The following is a 16212-nucleotide window of genomic DNA, read 5'->3' as shown; positions in this document are numbered from 1 at the left end:
TGTGGCTACAAAAGGCACATCTGTCATTATCCTCTTTCCTGTGCTTTATAGTTGGAACTAAGTATTTCTGAGACCAAACCACAAACAAATTGGCTCTAAATATATTGTGATGCTTCCATATTGATTTGATTCTAGCATTTTGTGCAATGCCGCAAAATATATGTGTAAGATTAGATCCTGTATCTCTTATTCGTTTGTGAAGAGCCAGTCATAATGTTTCCTGTTAGAGAATAAGGACCTCTTCAGAAGAGCTTGCTATGGTGGACTAGAGGTTTGACCAAATACTATCACATCAGCTCCCTGCGGCTGGTGATTGAGTGCTTGGTACTTATGTTCCGACTAACAGGGGTCACTTCATGGGATTTTTGAGGTCTTTGAGACTAATTTACTTGAAACATTACTTCTGCCGCCTCTGCCCTTTTTGTGCTAAGGTGTTGGAGATGGTAGACCATATAAGCTGGCATTCAGACCAGCAATCAGCAGTACCTGTCATGACATGGGCAACATGGACACCCCTGTGATCTTTGACTTGAATGATGATAAAGTAAAGCAAATACTGGTGATGGGACCATGAATTGTGCACTGAAGTGCTGTCTCACTGGTTGAGCGAAGTGTTGATTATAACAATGTCATGTTCTTGAAATTTAGACAGGAGGAGGACTCCGTTGGGAGACCCTTCCAGAAAAGAAAACTCATTAAAACACTTGAGCATATCTTTGTGAGGGCTCATAGAGTATCCTCGGCCTTTTCTATGATAGTATACAAGCTGTGATCCTCACCGATAGAGATGAAGACTGTAGAGTCAAGGTGCCAATTGCACTTGACTGCATCGTTTAGGCATCAGGCAAAACTAAAAATCAAATTACTCCAAGATAATGTTCTGGAATTTCAATGCCAAAAATGCTATGTTATGTGCATTGTCAACAAAAAGGATGCATTAACAGACAACTTTAAGTTCTGTGATCAGACACTCTGATGGAGGCACATAACCAATCCTGGAATTCATCTTAAAAAATTCTTCAATTGGGATTCTACATTCAGCAGATAGCACGAAAAGCAAACACAATTCTGGGGTTTCTGAAGAGGAATCTCTGGTATTGCAACTGAAAATTAAAAAAAACTAGGATTATGTCTGTGAAATATTTGTTTGTCCAGTCCTCTGAGATTCTTATGTGGAAAAAGATATAATTAAGACTGATGTGAACCAACAGGTATACTGTGTGGTTCTGAATGAACCAGAATGGAAAATATGCCAATGTCATATCCTTGATTGAAAATTTGAATAGGACTCACTACAGCAAAGCCAGAAATATTACGCTCACCATGTTTTATAAGACGTGGGATGGACTGTAGGAATTGATAAAAGTAAGTACTTGATGCCCTCTAGCAATGACAAAACACAAAATAGTCATCCATGCAAAGAGGAATCCCATGAATGAAGAAGTTGCCAAAGGAAATAGTTTCCCCCCTACTACTTTGAAATCTTTGACATGAGTAACCTGTCTTGTCCAGCGAAGTTAGCGCTGAGTGATTAGCATCTGTATTCTGGATAAGTTGACTAGGGTGGAGAGACAGCTTTGACAGTGAATATCATCTTCCATTTGTCCTGCAATTTTTGCAATTCGAGAAGATCATTTTGCAGCGATGTATGATTTTGAGTTTTAGATTATTTCCATTTAAGAAATTTCATTATCAGGTTTACCATCCCAGCAGATCATGCCTGGTTTAGCTAACATGATAAATGGCGGTAAAATTCACGTTAGTCTATGATAAAACATACCTGAAACAGAGGTAGAAACTGTATCCTTGCACCAATTCTCTTTTCCATTTTCCTCTGTAGAACTGCATCACACCTCCAGCAAATAACCCATAGGTATCATAACAATAGAATGGATGGGAAAATTCTTTCCTCTTCAGTCCAAATAAAAATTACTTCAAATTGAATCCTGAGCATTTATATGCAGATGACAGAGCTCAATTTCTGAACATAATTCATAGTTGACTCATTCTTTGAAGCATCTGTGAAATGGATCTTTTACCTCACACAGAAAAATAAGTTCCTCTTTGATTCAGTTTTGACAGCATAATACCATCCTCTTTGATTTAGATCAGTGATGTGATCCTGGACAATATGAACCAATGTGGAGACTCCCCACATTAAAGCGGACATATAAGACAACATTTGTCATCATTTCCACTGAACCAGCTCACCCTTTGGCATTCTGAGGAAATGACTATGTGAGAACCAGATTGTAATCAGACTCTAAAGTTATGATTTTTGGGCAGCAGTGGTTGTCAGGTTCCTATATGCTCCGGAAACGTGGACAATTGACAGACAGCATTTCAATGCATTAGAAAATTACCACCAGTGGTACTTTCACAAAATCCTGCAAACAAAATGGCAAGAATAGTGGTCCAACTGCAGGGTTTTCATCCAAAACAATTTGTCCATTATTGAGGTGCTGATCACTCAAAACCAGCTTCACTGGGCAGTACATGTCTGACATGAGAATCCTGAAGCAACATTTCTATTTGGAACTCAGTTGCAGAAGGAGAATACTTTAGGCCTAAAAATATCACTGAAGAGATGAAACTTTCCCACTGACTCAGGAGAGTTATAGCTTGTGATTGACCAAACTGGATTGTTTGGGAAAGCACCGAACTCATTGGGAAACTTTGTGAATGTCTAGAGGTAAATTTGAGACTTTGGAGGAAGCTTTCAAACCTCTGAACAACCTATCTAACTAACCCTTCAAGCAAACACTCACCCTGCAATGACAAAGAGTTTGCAGATTAAATACCATGTATTAACATTGAATTGGAATGGAAGCAAATCATCCTCAATCTTGAGGGTGTGCTTAAGTAGATCAAATTATAAAATGTCACATTGAAGACTGAATAAAGATTTAAACACATTCTTTACTTTCTCAGATTGCCTATCACCATGAATTATCCCTGAACCTTAGCAAATGGCTGAAATACTTCTCCAAGTTTATTAACAGGTGGGAAAAAGCTGAAATCAAACTCAGAGAAAAAAAGGTATTTCTTGTAATGCCATATATGAAATCTTCAAAATATGAGCCACACGGAATTAACTTAATGTGAGTGTTATATTATAGAACTGAAGTTGTGAAATTGTAAGTGACAAAATATCTCTTCCTCTTAATGCCAAATTTATGACTTTTTAAAAAACGTTTACTCTCACATCATTAAGGTCTGCTGTGGGATGTTTTTGCCAATTGCTTTAAATTTACCTTCTGCTTATCATTGTTTCAGTGACTACTCTAGACATTAAGGTAATTTATGACATTTGGCAACAAGGATCCCTTGCAAATCTGAAGTTAATGGGACATGACATGGGTAAAATATTCCAGCTTTCAGAAGTATAGTTGAAACTAAGAGAAAAATCATGGCAATTATCGTATCAGAGATAGTAGGAACTGCAGATGCTGGAGAATCTGAACATCAGCCTTCCTGCTCCTCTAATGCTGCTTGGCCGGCTGTGTTCATCCAGCTCTACAGCTTGTTGTCCCATGGCTATTATCGTAGCCTGGAACGTTATTGTTGCATTTTCTTCAGGCAAGTATCCAAGGCTCAAACACCTTCAGCTGCTTCATTAACATCCTACTATCTGCCAAATGGCCTGAGGTAGAATGTTCATTGACATTTCCAGTGATCTACTCCGCTCACAATTCTTTTGTAATAAGTCAGGTATCAGATCACAGCTGAAAGCAACCAGACTTGGACTGATAAGTGGAAGGTGATATTCACTTCACACAATGGCAAAGTATTGGCTTTCTTGAACAAGAAAAAAGGTTCAACCATTGCTCATTGATAACCAATTGCATTACAATAACTGAGTCTCTCACAACCACAATCCTCAGGTTGATGTTTGGCCAGAAGCAATACATAATCAGCCAAGTTGAACCATAAGTTCTGGATGTGAGTTTGTTCGCTGAGCTGGAAGGTTAGTTTTCAGATGTTTCGTCACCATTCTAGGTAACATCATCAGTGAGCCTCCGACGAAGCGCTGGTGTTATGTCCTGCTTTCTATTTATCTGGTTAGGTTTCCTTGGGTTGGTGATGTCATTTCCTGCATTGGTGATGTCATTTCCTGTTCTTTTTCTCAGGGGATGATAGATTGCCTCCAAGTCAATGTGTTTGTTGATGGAGTTCCGGTTGGAATGCCACGCCTCTAGGAATTCTCGTGCGTGTCTCTGTTTGGCTTGTCCTAGGATGGATGTGTTGTCCCAATCAAAGTGGTGTCCTTTCTCATCTGTATGTAAGGATACTAGTGATAGTGGATCATGTCATTTTGTGGCTAGTTGATGTTCATGTATCCTGGTGGCCAGCTTTCTGCCAGTTTGTCCAATGTAGTGTTTGTCACAGTTCTTGCAAGGTATTTTGCAGATGACGTTCGTTTTGTTTGTTGTCTGTATAGGGTCTTTTAAGTTCATTAGCTGCTGTTTTAGTGTGTTGGTGGGTTTGTGGGCTACCCTGACGCCAAGAGGTCCGAGTACCTCTTGGCATCAGGGTAGCCCACAAACCCACCAACACACTAAAACAGCAGCTAATGAACTTAAAAGACCCTATACAGACAACAAACAAAACGAACGTCATCTACAAAATACCTTGCAAGAACTGTGACAAACACTACATTGGACAAACTGGCAGAAAGCTGGCCACCAGGATACATGAACATCAACTAGCCACAAAATGACATGACCCACTATCACGAGTATCCTTACATACAGATGAGGAAGGACACCACTTTGATTGGTACAACACATCCATCCTAGGACAAGCCAAACAGAGACACGCACGAGAATTCCTAGAGGCGTGGCATTCCAACCGGAACTCCATCAACAAACACATTGACTTGGAGGCAATCTACCATCCCCTGAGAAAACGAACAGGAAATGACATAACCAATGCAGGAAATGACATCACCAACCCAAGGAAACCTAACCAGATAAATAGAAAGCAGGACATAACACCAGCAATTCATCGGAGGCTCACTGATGATGTTACCTAGAATGGTGACGAAACATCTGAAAACTAACCTTCCAGCTCAGCGAGCAAACTCACATCCAGAACCTCAACCTGAGCTGCAAATCTTCTCAAAACACGCTGAATCATAAGTATAGGAGCAGGGCAGTGTTTCAATACATTTCAACGAATAGATATCCAATTCTTCAAAATTCCTCCACAATTGGGAGGTTAATGTCAGGAATGTGATGAAACTCCCACTCCAAGTGTGGATGCTAACAAATGAAAGCATCCAAATTGTCAACATTATCGAAGATAAAGTAATTGATTTGATTTCTTCCTCCTGTCAGTGGACTCAGAAGCCGCTGCCAACAAGCAACAATGAACTGCAGTAAGATAGCAAAATTACTTCCAAAGCATTTTCCTGCAACAACACATTCAAGCAGAACAAGACTAACAATGTTTTGAGAATATCATAATTTCTAAGACTGCTTTCCAGTTACACACCATATTGAATTTGAAATGTACCACTGTTCCTCCAATATTGACAGGTCAAATCCTGGAATTGCCTACACTTTTGTGGGAGTACCATCACCAGAACAAATTAACAGCCGAGCATGATTAAATGGAATGCTGAGAAGGCAGTGGTTTCAAAAGTAACAGAGATAGTGGGAACTGCAGATGCTGGAGAATCCAAGACAACAAAATGTGAGGCTGGATGAACACAGCAGGCCAAGCAGCATCTCAGGAGCACAAAAGCTGACGTTTCGGGCCTAGACCCTTCATCATCAGAGAGCCTTTCCGATGAAGGGTCTAGGCCCGAAACGTCAGCTTTTGTGCTCCTGAGATGCTGCTTGGCCTGCTGTGTTCATCCGGTTTCAAAAGTAAAACTGTTTTATCAAGGTTAGTAAAAGACTTGCAAAATGAAAATTCAATGTTTACAGGACTGATATAGCTCATGCAACACCACAGTGTGGAAACAGGCATTCAGCCCAACAAGTCCACACCCACCCTCCAAACAGCATCCTGTCTATACCCATCCCTCCAACACCTGCACTTCCCATGGCTAATGCACATAAGCCACACATCCTTGAACTCTATTATGGCTAAATTAGCATGGCCAATCCATCTAACTTGCACAACTTTGCACTGAGGGAGAAAACCAGAGTACCAGAAACCCAAGCAGACACAGGGAGGACATGCAAACTCCACACTGAAAGTTGCCTGAGGGTGGGATTGAACTTGGATCCTGGGTGCTGTGAGGCAGCAGTGCTCACCACTGAGCCACCGTGCCACCCCTTTACGCCAGATCAGATTGTTATTAAAATTTCCAGCACAATTTGTATGCAAAACTAGATTTTTTATAAACTGTAAATCTTATTTGTTTGATATTTTTCTCAAAGTTCTGCCCTAGATTTGTGCTTTCCTGACAGTAGACACCATGGTGGAGTACAGCTTGTATGTGTTGGTGGCATTATGATATCTTGTTCAGTTGCTCCAAGTTGAGACACGTGCCCAAATAATAGATGGTGGTAGGCTATTATCATTATGGGCGGCTTCATAACTGAGCTCATCCTGTTCCTACGTTAAAATACGCACAAACACAAAAGGTTACAAGGTCACGATCAAGTGTACGAATTGTAGTTTTCACTTCCCTTTTTCTGAGGCTCTGACGTTAGTTGTTTATTTACCATGGTATGAGGTTATTTACAAATATGCTTGCTGTATTTAGAATACTGGCAGGTTTCTATAGCTGGGTTTTACTGTATGTTATAATTATCAATACCAGTGAAGCTTCAAAGTATTAGGAGAAGGCAGAAAGTAGATATCGTGAAAGCAGTTCCTAAGCACTGTGCTTTCCAGAAATCTGGGTTTGATTAACTATCTGTTCGTGAGAGATTAGGAAAGGAAGTTGTAAGTTGCTTGCTTTTCATGAAATTCTATTTGAACATAGATAAAAAAAAATCATAACATCTCAATCAAAAGAACTTTTGATAACAGAATGAAACTGTTAATTACTCATAAGAGATATAAAGTTCAGCAACACCAATAGTTTTAATGTTACTTTAAAGAGTAATACTATTCATAAATATGAGCATGTTATAAAGTTAGCAGGAGTACAATGTTAAGAAAAATAGTCAAATCAAATGACTATAGCGTCAAAGACAGCAGCAATAGAGTCCTTATCAGAAGTTTATCTCAAAAAACTGAGCTGCTTTACTGACTGTAATGACATATCCTCTGGGGCTAAGAAAAATGTTCGCTCTGTTATGTTGAGATTTACTCTAGAAATTCTACTTGCTGGCCCCAAGAATCAATTAACTATGATCCAGACAGTTCCTGCAGTACTGAGCCTGATAAAGTTTGTGAGGTCTGTAGAATTGTTGGGTGGTGTGTGGGGGTTAGTATTTATTTGGTGAGGAATGTGTGCCACTATAATACATATGAAATGTCCATCTATTCCAAGTGAGCAACCAAATCTACCCCAGGGACCCCATGAATCTTTTCTTCAAAACTCTGCATAACAAACCGGCTTCAATTTTTTTTTAAACTTTACGTGCGCTTTAGAATCCAGGCTGATTCCTTTGCTGGTCTGGTGAACTTCCCCCTTCCAGCATTAGATATACTTCATCTCATCTGAAATATGTCCCTACCAACACCCCACACTTCCAGTTATATTAAACTGAATCTTTTATGAATGGCTGTATGCTGGTTACTTCCAAAATAGGAAGCCCCTTTTCTCACAACCACAGATGGTTTTACACATGGTGAAAAGAAGTTTTACCACTTACAAGGGCTGGCAGGATTTCCCACCAAAGGTCAGGTCCCAGTGTTTCACGCTGCTTAGTCATTTGCAATGATTTTTCTAGATTCAAGCAGCATGCTGTGGAAATGGAGGGGAATTCTGAACGTTCTGACTTTTTAACAAAGTACTGATTAATTTTACGCAGCTTTGCATTTTGTCAATAAAACAGCAAAACATTGAGTTCTTGACATGCTGGAAGCTGTTATTGGACAGGGACAGTGAGAGGGAGGAGCCTGGTGGTGATACAAAGAAAACATGGCTGGAATATGTCTACAAGATCAGCAGTGGCAGCAGCCCAGTAACATACATTTGGAGTTAATGCTGAAAATGCTTCAATCACATCACCTCTAAAGAGCAGGGATGATGAGCCTAGGAATACATTCATCTCCGTTCATCTCTATCTTGATCTGTACAAACCAGACATATCACTCCACCTTTTCAAACTTACTTCAGCAAAGTACTGCTCATACCAACTTACCATGTGGATGCATTCATTCCTTTGTTTCTGTACTTATTCATATCTCCAGCTACTTGTACACCAGATGATGGTTTAGGCATATACCTTCATGTTTATGTAAAGTTTCCTCTATTCCTCATGGTCATCCTCAATAGATGATCTCCATCCATACATCACAAGCCATTACTCTTACTCATGGGTTTCTTCTTTTACTTCTTGCAAAGGAAGGAATTACAAAACATCGTGGAGTGACCGAGAACTAGCGAAGCTCTCCAGACACTTCTCAATTGACACCTGCAATAGGAGGAGGCACTATATATCATTGGAGTCTTTGTGAGATTGACTGTTGGTGATAAGGAGATAGGAATTGCTCAGCTATTTAAAGGCAGAGCTAAATTGATTGAATTGAAGTGATGGAAAGCGTAATTAACAGATGATGCCCATCAAGTGGCACTTCCAGGAGGTCCAAGTTCAAGTCTCACCTGCTCCAGAGGTGACAGCATGTTTGAACAGGTTGGTTGAAAATACCTATCAAGCAGCATTTGATTAGCAAAAACCTGCTCACTGAAACTAAGTTTGGTTTCTGACAGGGCCACTAGCTTCTGACCTCATTACAGTCTTGGTTCAAATATGGAAAAAAGAACTGAATTCCAGAGATGGGGTGAGTGTAACAGCCCTTGACATCAAGGCTGAAGTTGGCGTCAACTGGCCTGAGAAAATCTGGAGTTGATGTAAAGCAGGGAGAAAACTTTCTGCTGGTTGAGGTCACACCTGGCACATAGGAAGATTTTGTGGTGGTTGAAAATCAGTCATGTCACCTCCAGGACATTTCTGCAGGAGTTCCTCAGGTTAGGGTCCGAGGCACAACCATCTGACCTGCTTCATCAATGAACCTCCCTCAAACTTAAGGTCAGAAATGAGAATGTTGCAGATGATTACATAATGTTCAGCACCATTTGCCACTGCTCAAGTGCCAAGTAGTCCATGTCCAAATGCAGCAAGGCCAGTTTTGGCTGTAAGGTGTACAATAATATTCACACCACACAAATGCGAGGCGATGACCATCTTAAACAGGCAAGTATCTAATCATTGCCCCTTGATTTTCAATGGTATTATCATCACCAAGGACCCCAATAACATCTTGGAGTTTACCATTAACCGGAAACTGAACTGGACTTGCCATGTAAATACAGGAGCTACAAGATCAGGTCAGAGGTGAAGAATCCTGCAATGAGTAACTCCCCTTCAAATTCCCCAAAGCCTGTCCACCATCTTCAACGTGCAATTCAGGAGTGTGATGTAATTTTCTCCATTAGCCTAGATGAGTATAGCTGCAACATCACTCAAGAAGCTTGACACCATCCAAGGGGAAGAGTCCAATTCATTGGCATCACATCCTCAAACATCCATTCCCTCCACCATCAATATTCAGCAGTAGAAATGTGCACAAACTACAGGATGAGTGTGTACGATCTACAGAAATTCATAGAACATAGAAAAGTACAGCACAGTACAGGCCCTTCGGCCCACAATGTTGTGCCGTGGAATAATCCTAATCCAAAAATAAAATAATCTAACCTACATTCCCCTCAATTCACTGCTGTCCATGAATCCTTAGGCAGCATGTTCCAAACCCACAACCACTTCCACTTAGAAAGACAAGGGCTGCTGATACATGGAAACACCACCACCTACACATTCCCCTCCAAGCCACTCACCATCCTGACTTGGAAACATATCATTGTTCCTTCACTGTCACTGTATTCAAATCCTGGAGCAATCTCCCTAAAGCATTATCAGATTACATTGTATGACTACAGCGGTTTTAGAAGGTAGCTCATCATCACCTTTTGAAGGGTAACAAGGTACAGGCATAAATAGTGACCTAGCCAGCAATACCTATGAAGCACCGGTGAATATTTTTAAAAAAATTTAGACAACAGTAAATCTTCCAACAGTCAATCACAATCACATTGGCCTGGCATTAGCAGGGAGTGAGTTAGGTCATGAGCATGAACATCAGTTCAAATAATTTCATCCTTGTTCAAAATTGTGATTTTTAATTTCCTACTGAACCTTTGTGTATTCTTTGGGATGCAAACCAGGAGATTAATGATGGCTCCTCAGAGGAGGTCACTCATGCTGAGGGTGCATATTACAAAGGTCATGCACCAACTTGGATACTCCTAATTTGGTGGAACAGCAAGGTAGTTAAACATTCATTTGATGCTGTTCAAATCACCTGTACAAAAACAAGTAAATTCTGGAATTTATATAAAGTTTGATACTTCACCCGAGTCCAGTCTCCTGTTTTCCATTTCGGACATCTACTTCCTCGGCATCGTTTGTGTGTTTTAGGTCTTTCCAGATGTTTACAATTCTCTTCCACTACTTCTTTTCCGTCTTTAGACATGCAGTAAACAGGGCGATACTTGCTTCCTTTCCCACAGGAAATGGAGCACTGAAAGTAAAGTAATTATGGGAGTTATTTTTGTTGTTGTTTCCTTATCTTTACAGTTCTAACGGGAGATTTTTCCTGGGTCTGCTGCTTGGCACCATAAATCACCTAGGTGTAGTGAATTCTCTGGTGGGTCAGGGGGTACAATAATACATGAACACACCTGATTTTCCTTTATCCACTTTAACGTGAGAAAATCAATCATAGACATGGCTGTGGAACTATTGCTCAGTATTTCAACATTCAGGTCATCTAGGCAATCTATTGTATCTGGTTACAGGCCGAATTTTGAGCTTATGGAAGTTACACATGCTCGTCCTTTTACATCCCTTCCTTCCCTCCTCTTGGTCTTTCATGTTTTTTCATCATTTCTACCAATGTCCAAAAATACCATACCTTAATGCACAATTAATGTACAAAGGAGATTTATTTTGTTAATATACAGAGGAATTTAAATAGAAATATGTCTATAATGCATGAGGATAAACTTTCAAATTGCTCAAAGAAAACACAGCAATCATTTAAGAAAATGAGAGGCTCAAATATTCCACTCATTCTGAGCATTATAAGGAAAACATGGCATTAAACATGAACCTGGAGTAAAATACCACCCACTTAGCCTTCACTTTGAAGCTACTAATGCGAAATTTTTATAGTCAGTTCAATGAATTATCAAGATTCTGAGTACTTCTGAAGTATAGACATCTGACAACTCCAGTTTGATTTCAGATTAGCAAAGCTGAAAGATCAAAGAGTCAGAGATGGATTGAAATTGCGACAAATATTTTACATGGCAGGTATTCAGAGTACAACGCATTGAACAGCAGGATAATTAAACTGTTGTATTTTATCATTTTGAATGCAGAAAATTGCTTGTAATATTCAGCACAGAAACAAGCCAGTCTGTGCAGCTAGTCTGTGTCAGCATTTATACTTCACATAAATCTCACATTCTATCTCATCTCATCTTATCTCAACCATTCAGCTTATTTTTTATTCCATTTTTCTCTCGTGTGCTATCTAGGTTCCTTCGAAAAACATCCAAAGTATATGCCTCAGCCACTTCCTCTGGTAGTTTCAGATTCTAATGAAGCCTGCAACAGACCCTAGGCACCAACAATCAAAAACATTTCTATCCTTGCGGAAGTCGTTGTTTAAACAATTCAAATCTGTAGGAGCTAAAAACCTGAAGATTTAAGAATTGGAGTAATGTTTTTTTTGAATGACACGTTTTGCCATGGCATTTTAGAACATATATTCTAGAAATTCGCCACACGGAGTTTGCAATCTGGATAGTAAGTGAATGGAAGGAAGAAGACGGTTTCCCCAAAAAGAGGTGGAATATATCCGACTTACATATTCAGACAGCCAGAGACAGTGGTAGATTGTTTAATCTCAGTTGAACAGTGTGAAGCTTTGAGGCGTAGATCACATGAAAACAAAGCTGGATGGAAGAAAATACACCAACTGATATTCTCTAATACTATAGCAAAATATCAATGTGAGAGTATGAAAAATCAGATTAATTCCTTTGATTGTGCTGAGTTGGCAGCTCACTGTGCTTACGGTAGGAAGAAACTGCCATTATTTCTTGATTCCAAGTCAAATCAAGAAATAGTTTAGTAAAAATATTTTCATCTCATAAGCAGGATAGAATAAACTGACACCCGCTTCAAGTCAACAACTCCTTACAAACATTCAGAGGCTGAATAAAAACGTCAGCCCAACATCAACAGGTGTACTGTTTGCCTCCTCAGGGAGTGAAGTAAAATCTAACTATAGCTGCCACTGGCTATTGATGATGAAACGTATGATGGGACATTCCCCTAAACCTGTGGCCTAGTGTATTCAAATTGATAAGTAGGAAATCAGTCTTCCTCCCTCATGGACAGGCAACTATAGCCCCCACTAAAAGTCGGTATAACCCAGTAAACTACTGCATGTCTGTGCAGATCCAGGCCAATCATCCTTTTAATGATCAGAGTATTGATGTATCGATGAGTTGCCGTTGTACATGTGACTATAATTGTGCTGTGACTTATTGGGTTAAAGCACACGTCTAGTGAACAGGATGATTCACCCCATTTCAAATCTTGGTGGTCCGTTTCTTGAGGGACTCTTGCAGTGGTAGTGCACCTTGGTCTGAGCTAGGTGGTCTGGGTTTAACCCCACCTGTTCCAGAGGGAACCATAATATCTCTGAGAAGGTTGATTTGAAAATATCTATAGTCTATATGAAATATAGCCTGTATATATTAACTTACTAAGCACAATATAAAGTAGGCCAGGTAGAAGGGATATCTGACTTCTTGCTCAATTCCCTCACTTGCTTGATGCTGGGCTTCCAAGGCAGAGTACCAAATCATATGGGGTTTAAACTGACTGGAGAGCTTTTATGATACAAATAAGGACTGATAAAAGGTAAACTACTACACTTGGAATAGTCTAATAAAGATGGCTTTCAACAAATGTCGTGATACGGTCACCATTTGCCTGGTCACTGTCCATCCAGTACGAAGCCACTGTTCAAATTTTAATTACAAAGAAAATCAGAAATTGCTGGAGAAGCTCAGCAGTTCTGGCACCATCCATGGAAAGAACTGAGCAAGGGTCATTGGATGCAAAACATTAACTCTGATTTCTCTCCACAGATGCAGCCAGGCTTCTGAGCTCTTCCAGCAATTTCCATTTTTGTTTCAGATTTACAGCAACTGCAGTTCTTGCAGTTTTTATTTAGTTTTTAATTAGGCTGCTGAAAATATCTAAGAATTGAGTCAGATACATGATGGCAATTTCCCATTCATATTTTATGATATATAGATCTTAATTTTTAATGATAAGGTTTTTTAATTAATTTTCAATAACTGCAAAGCGAGCAACAGGGTTAAAGTCATGATTCTCATGTCTGCTGCAGCACATCCAGCAGCCTATTTTGGCAGAGGAGCCAAGCACTGTAAAATTTTTCTTCAACACAGACTGTTCAATTTACTGCATTACAATTTTGGTTGCCATTAGAATGTTGTAATGCTGATTGTTTCCTTTATTTGTTATCAAGACTTAATATGCAAATGGATGAAATACCTGCACTAAAATAATTGATGCATTTATAAGTAACATTTATTTTTCACCATCCTGAGAAACTCTTAAGGACAATTGTTACTCAAAAATGTACTCTCAAAAAACCTCATATTTCAAATGTTAATTAATCAAGGTCATTGCCAGATCTTTAGGGATAAAGCATATAAAGCACAACAAGTGAAAAAAATTTAGTATTACTTTGTTCAAGAAAAAGAAAATGCAGCAGGTCCTGCTAGGCTAAAGCAGTTAAAAGGTAAGTAAATATATTTTCTGCTTTAGTACATTGATGGATGATCCTCAGCATTTTTCAAGTCAGAGCAAGTTATAAGCTTAGTAACAAGGTCATTGCGACCTTGTTGTGATGATTTTTGGGTAAAATGTACATATACAGAAACACTTTAAGCAGTTGACAAATTATAAATTGATAGCTAGTGATGGTTCTGCCCAGTTTGCAGAAGTTATGTATGTTAAATTTATTCTTCAATCTGAAAGGATTAATATTCTATCCAAGAAAACTGAATTTATATTTTGCACACGTCAGTGAATTGTTAATATCTCAAAAGATGATATTTTACTGACGTTTGTTAGCAAGGTAAACTAGGACCAAGCACGGAAATTGTAAAACATTTGAAAATCCAGGTGATTGTTTGGTGTACAAACATCATCTTTGATTACGTTAAGCTTTTAATTGAATCATTGATGACCAAAGGATGCTACATTAGCACATTATGAAAGGCACTGTCATAATCTGTATTGAATGGAAGACTTACTTAGCATCATATGATTATAAGAACTACTGCAGATTGGTTTTTTTGTTTGTTTTCCATATACAAGATGAGTTAACATTGCACAAAACTATGTCACGTGTACTGATGATGATACTGAATGCATTAATTTAAAACATGATGAATACTGTTCATTAAGAAGCAAATACTGAAAATATACAATGTCAATTGCAAGTAGAAAAAAACATACTGGCAATAAGATAAAGTGCAAAGCTTAGTTTTCAAATTTGAAGTGCTAACAAAATGGAACTACTTAGTTTTATATGGAAATACATTACATGATGAAATTGTCTTAATGAATCCTAAAAGAAACATAAGGTCACAAGAGGTGAAAAACATTTATGTTTATTTGAAAATGCTGTTTGAATAATATAATGAAAATACTGTAAATAATATCTTCTTTCCATGAAACTGACTTGAATCTTGATTTTCTTTAGAAGGTATTTTTACTGTAGATAACACTGTGGTAGGGATCTATCTTTACATACACATAAGGGATTTTTGCTTTGATAATCAAAGTTCAAACAGTTGACATGTTAGTGCATTTAGAGGAAATGATCTTCAAAACAATATGCTATCAGATAATAAGCTAGACCCTGAGCGATCAGTGAAAGTAAAACAGTGAATGGCACACGGCTTTGACTTTGCTTCAGATATCGTACAAGAGGTCACTACAATCAAAATATTGTGGTGAAATAAATAACCATACAAAAAACATCATGTGAAAATACAACAGGAGCAGTCATAGGCTATTTGGCTCCTCGAGTTGCTCTGCCATTCAAAAAGGTTATGGCTGATCCGTTTTGTGTTTTGAATTCCACATTTCCATCTACCTGCAATAAACTTTGGTTTCTTTGCTAACAAGAATCTATCTATTTCTGACTTAGAAATATTTAATCACGCTGCCTCCATTGCCTTCAGAGATAGAGGATTCTGAAGTTGCATAATCCTCTGAGAGGAATAATTTCTCCTCATTTCAGAACAATCAACAATAATTATTAGCAAGCAACATGGACATATCAATGATTTTGTGCTGGTTATAGATAGAAGTTGAAGATAACAGTCAAAATATTCCTTAAGTTGCTTAATTTATTTTTACCCTTTGAATCTAACTGCACACAATGGAACATTTTTATCCAATGTTGTTACTTGTTTCAGTATCAGTCACCTCAATGTTCAATGTTATTACAAGTAAAACACAACTTGCATATAACAAGAGGAAAAAGTGCACAGTGGGTCTGAATTCATTTACACAATAAGAATACACAATACTACTTTTGATCACGAAAAGGTATTGAAGGATTTTGATCTGTGAATATGGAGAAGCAATTATTACTTATGATTAATACAATATCAATCATGTTCTTTCATTGGCAGAGATTATGTTGAAACTGTATAATTGGGGAATAAGCACTATATAAGTGGAATCTGCATTCTTATACATTTTACTCCATCTGCTCCCTTCACAAAGCAGTGAGAGGCCAGGATGCCATCAGCTACAACTCAAAAGCACCACTCAACAGAGAATCAAGCATCAATACAGCTTCCAGACAGTACTGTCATCTCAATCACATCAGGATATGGATATTGATGGGAAGAGAAAAAAAAAGACACACCAACCACTGGTAAGGAAGGAGTAG

The 16212-nt window shown here is 38.6% G+C and overlaps 1 protein-coding gene and 1 long non-coding RNA gene across 6 annotated transcripts in view; one reads left to right on the top strand and one right to left on the bottom strand.

The window, feature by feature from the left end:
* The window catches only part of adamts9 (ADAM metallopeptidase with thrombospondin type 1 motif, 9), a 254369-nt gene that overhangs the window by 57944 nt on the left and 180213 nt on the right, over positions 1-16212 (bottom strand). For all 5 annotated transcript variants that reach the window (XR_007249201.2, XM_048547294.2, XM_059649931.1 and 2 more), the window contains one exon: positions 10546-10713. Coding sequence is in view for 4 of the 5 variants with exons in the window: in XM_048547294.2 (XP_048403251.2) it covers positions 10546-10713 (168 nt within the window). In the remaining variant the exon portion in view is untranslated. The remainder of the gene's footprint in view (positions 1-10545; positions 10714-16212) is intronic.
* The window catches only part of LOC125460168 (uncharacterized), a 31994-nt gene that overhangs the window by 5454 nt on the left and 10328 nt on the right, over positions 1-16212 (top strand). Inside the window, exon 2 of the long non-coding RNA XR_007249205.2 lies at positions 16044-16197. This is a non-coding gene — a long non-coding RNA (uncharacterized LOC125460168). The remainder of the gene's footprint in view (positions 1-16043; positions 16198-16212) is intronic.

Source organism: Stegostoma tigrinum, chromosome 11, assembly GCF_030684315.1.
Source record: "Stegostoma tigrinum isolate sSteTig4 chromosome 11, sSteTig4.hap1, whole genome shotgun sequence".
In the NCBI taxonomy this organism is placed as follows: Eukaryota; Metazoa; Chordata; class Chondrichthyes; order Orectolobiformes; family Stegostomatidae; genus Stegostoma; species Stegostoma tigrinum.
This window is presented reverse-complemented; position numbering and strand designations above follow the sequence as displayed.